At 36.6% G+C, this 3,931-nt stretch overlaps 1 protein-coding gene across 1 annotated transcript in view; it reads right to left on the minus strand.

Annotated features, from left to right (window-relative positions):
• The window catches only part of RPGRIP1L (RPGRIP1-like), a gene marked incomplete at its 3' end in the record, with an annotated part of 43,495 nt that overhangs the window by 17,550 nt on the left and 22,014 nt on the right, over positions 1-3,931 (minus strand). The window contains exon 9 of the mRNA XM_010023880.1: positions 3,613-3,740. Within this exon, the coding sequence (XP_010022182.1) occupies positions 3,613-3,740 (128 nt within the window). The remainder of the gene's footprint in view (positions 1-3,612; positions 3,741-3,931) is intronic.

Consider the following 3,931-nt stretch of genomic DNA (forward strand, 5'->3'; position numbering starts at 1 on the left):
AGATCTGAACTGGCACTTTTTCCAGGGATAAGGAGACAAATCCCTTCTCAAGGACTTCTATCTCATTGTCATGAATTTTCTGACAGAAGCAGCAAGCTCAGTGCACTCGTTTTGTGACATGAACCCCAGTGAAGTTTTTGCATTTATTTTTAATATTCATTCACACTTGCTCTTTAGAAAGTTAACTTCAAGCCTGTAAACAGAAAGGAGATGAGCTTTTGTTCAAATAAAGACAATTTCAACAACTTGTTGAACCAAAAAGGGCCAATTAGTCAATAGCACAGCTCAGGCCACCTTAGCACTGCCAGCGTTGCCTTTCCAGAGTCTCAACAGGCTGCACTTCTATAATCCTAATGAAAGGTATAAACACAGGACATACAAGGAAAGAGGCAGGAGGAAAAGGAGTAGTTCAGCAATAGTCTTTATGGAACAGAAGTGACAGTTCTCCCATATAACTGCATTGTTTTTCATTAGGAGCCACTCCAACTCTCCATTAGTTGTTTCCACTTACAATACTATCAGCACTGATTAGAGTACACTTGGATCAGGGTTGGTGCTGCTTGCTGGCTGCTGCTTAACTTGCTTCCCCTACTTCAGTCCAAAGGCTGCAACTTAAGGGGAAGAAGAGAGGGGAGAGAAGAGGCGATTCTCACACCACTGGTGAACACATCCCACAAGAACACACCATCACAACAATATCAGGGGTTTCAAAAGCAAGGCTATGAAAGGGACAGCACAAAAAAAGAGGGAAATCCACTGCCCCGGAGGCTTTGGAAAATGCTACACAGCAGCTTGTGTGAGAGGCTACAGAGCCACGAGTGGTAGCAGACTACAGAGTTGCAAATAGCCCTCTGTGTTGGTAAGAGCCTTAGAAGACACTAAAGGGACTGTACAATACTGTACTTCTCAGCTGAAATCAAAATACGTATTGTGCCAATATCTGCAATCCCATTCAAAACCTTAATCTGAATAAACTTGCATGGGTGTCTTCCACATGAAATATTTGTACATATTTACAAAACATAAAAATAATTAGAATGTTAATCAGCAAAAGCCTCTACATTTGTTCACCTCCTACATAAATTCACAGAAAAAGTTCTTATACACCAATCAGTACCAACCAGGTAGCAGGGGCGAAGAAAACAAAACCATCACTGTCTTTCCCTGTAAATAAAAAGTACATGCTTCCAAGGCAACTGAGACCAATTTTTCTTACTCTCCCATAATCTACCCACCATCATGTACCATCTCCCCTTCTTCCTTGCCAAACCCTCTATTTGTCAAGGTCCAATTTAGGGCAAGACGATTGCCTTCTTTGTTACCCCATGGAAAAAAAAAATTGAACTGTTTTTATGCTGATTTTCTTTGTAGTTTTATGGACAGAACAACATACTTAGTGGGTGAAATATATTTTTTCATGTATTTCACGTATCGGCTTTCACTGACACAGAGTAAATATTTGTCCATTAACACAACTGTGAAAAAAACTGCATCTAGTAAATACTGTACTCTGCGTAGAACAGTACTATAAATATAAACAACAAATGCAGATAGGCATGAGATTATATTAATGAAAAATAAAAAGTATTTAGACATAAATATCAACAAGTGAAAACACTGTATGGATTTATGAGAAGTGACATCAATCCTTGCTATAGTAATTGTTTCATCTTAGATTTTGTATTAGCTTATCTCAGCCTTTTGAGACTTGCATGAAACAACACTCTCAGGAAGATACAATGAATATGATCCGACAGATATTGTAATTCATGGCTGCGAATCTGGGAGATATTCAAACGATAAGAAACACAAGAATAAATGACTAAGGGAATTGGGGCAGGGGAAGGATGACAAAGCATCTGCAAATATCATATCCTAAAAGAAAAAACTCACAGGCAAATATAGTCAAAATGTGAAATAAGTAGTTCTGTTTTCTGTCTAAACATATTTAAGTATTAAAAAACACATTATGAAGTTATGGACAGAAAAATACTACTAAAAAATTTACATTGAAATTACATGATCACTCCAAAAGAGGAATACTGAAGGAGGACATGGAAAAGGGCAAGATGATGTTAGTCTCCTGTAGCATTAAGAATTTTCAAGACTTCATTTATTTTAACATCTTTCTTAGTCCTGGAAAAGAAGTTTTGAAAAACAGATTCACATGCCAAACTACCAGGTGTAGACAAGACACTATTTCTACACTAGGTCCAGGCAGTAGGTTAAGGCAAACAGCACTCCAGCTTTTCTGCAGAACTGAAAGGGATGTACAGCAAGGACAGATACGCTGAAGTGTGTGACTGAAGAAACTTATACTGCCTAAGTTTTGCTAGACAAGAAGCTGCAATCAAATCCTAGATACCTAGGCCTTGAAGGGTATTACAACACCTACTCAAGCTGCAAGCAAGTTCAATTCAATAGAATGGAAAGTGTAATAACCTGGTCATCCATTTTAAGAGTACACCAAGCCAATCTGCGGACGGGGTGGTAAAGACTTGCCACTCAATGCCCATATGAAGGACAGAAGATGGAAGGTGTTGCCCGATTTTCCACATTCATCTTAACCAAACAGTAGTATGGCCTACAATATTTTCATGCTTTTAGTATCACCTTAAATTTTGCATTGCATAATCAAGGTGTCATTAGTAACTATCTCTGTCAATATGCCATAAATTTGTATAATTATAGCTTAAGGCATCTTATTTTTTTTTATTTTAGTATCACTTAAGGTTAATTTTGCAAACACTTGCTGTGGTCAAGTAAAATGTTTAAATATTTAATCTGGTATTTGAAGTCAGTAGAGCTACTTGAATCTGAATGGTAAGCATATGCCAAACTCAAGCCAGAATCATAACAAGAATTTTTCACAACAAATTGGCTGACTTCATTCCATTAGATTGTTCACAGAAATTCATATTTAAAAATACACATTTGAAGAATAATCTCTAAAAATACTTAGTTTACTTACTGCCTGTGCTCTCGTTTTGTAAACTTTGCTGCCACAGTATATCACAGTACTGAGATAAAAAAAGAAAGCATTGCAAGGTCTTAAATATCTACTGAGAAGCTGTCATACAGAATGGGAAAAACACATATGAAATAATCTGTTCAGTATATTACAATAATACAGTTTTCTTCTAAATGTACATAGCTGTAAATAAAGATTAGTGTGTACTGAAAATATTAAAAAAAATCTGAATTCACAACGTTGAAAGACAATCAAACATGTTCAAGGGCCTATACAGGCTTCATGTAACTCTGTACAGTAAATAAAATAGTGGTTTATAATTTGAGAGGGACTGTCAGATGGTCCTCTTTTCCATTTGAATTTTCGATGTAGAGGAGTGGAGAAATACAGAATAAAGAGTAAATATCAACCCAACAGATGAAGATTGAATGCAGCTGGGGTTATATGATCGTCATTCAGCACAAAACCTGTACTGGATCAATTTTTGTACTTAACAGCTAGTCATAACTTAAGCATATTGATCAACTTAAAAGGCAGCTCTGAAATCACCAACAAGAGAAGCTTTTCTGGGCAATATACTTGAACTCCAACACAGAAGACTCTCACATCACGAGAAAATAATAATTATTACAGAAATATACCTCTTTCTACTTTGATCTTGTCAAGGATTTCATTTTTGTCTGCTAAATCAGTCTCTAGTTTAGCAATTTGCAGTTTCAGTTGCTGTTCCTTTAATTTCCATTGCTGTTCATGGGTCATACTGAAGACACTGCGATAAAACATGTGGCATATGAATAACTTTTAGAAATTAGCTTCAACAGAATATAATAAAGCAAAAAGCTTTTAGTGGCATAGAGACCACTGTCATCATGTCTCAGGAATTAAGTAAACATATGCTGGTCTGCTGCTGTTGAAACCAAGGCGCCTTTCTCAGGCTGCGGTTAAAAAACATGAAAGAGT

This window comes from Nestor notabilis, unplaced genomic scaffold (assembly GCF_000696875.1).
Source record: "Nestor notabilis isolate BGI_N333 unplaced genomic scaffold, ASM69687v1 scaffold2541, whole genome shotgun sequence".
Taxonomy (NCBI): Eukaryota; Metazoa; Chordata; class Aves; order Psittaciformes; family Psittacidae; genus Nestor; species Nestor notabilis.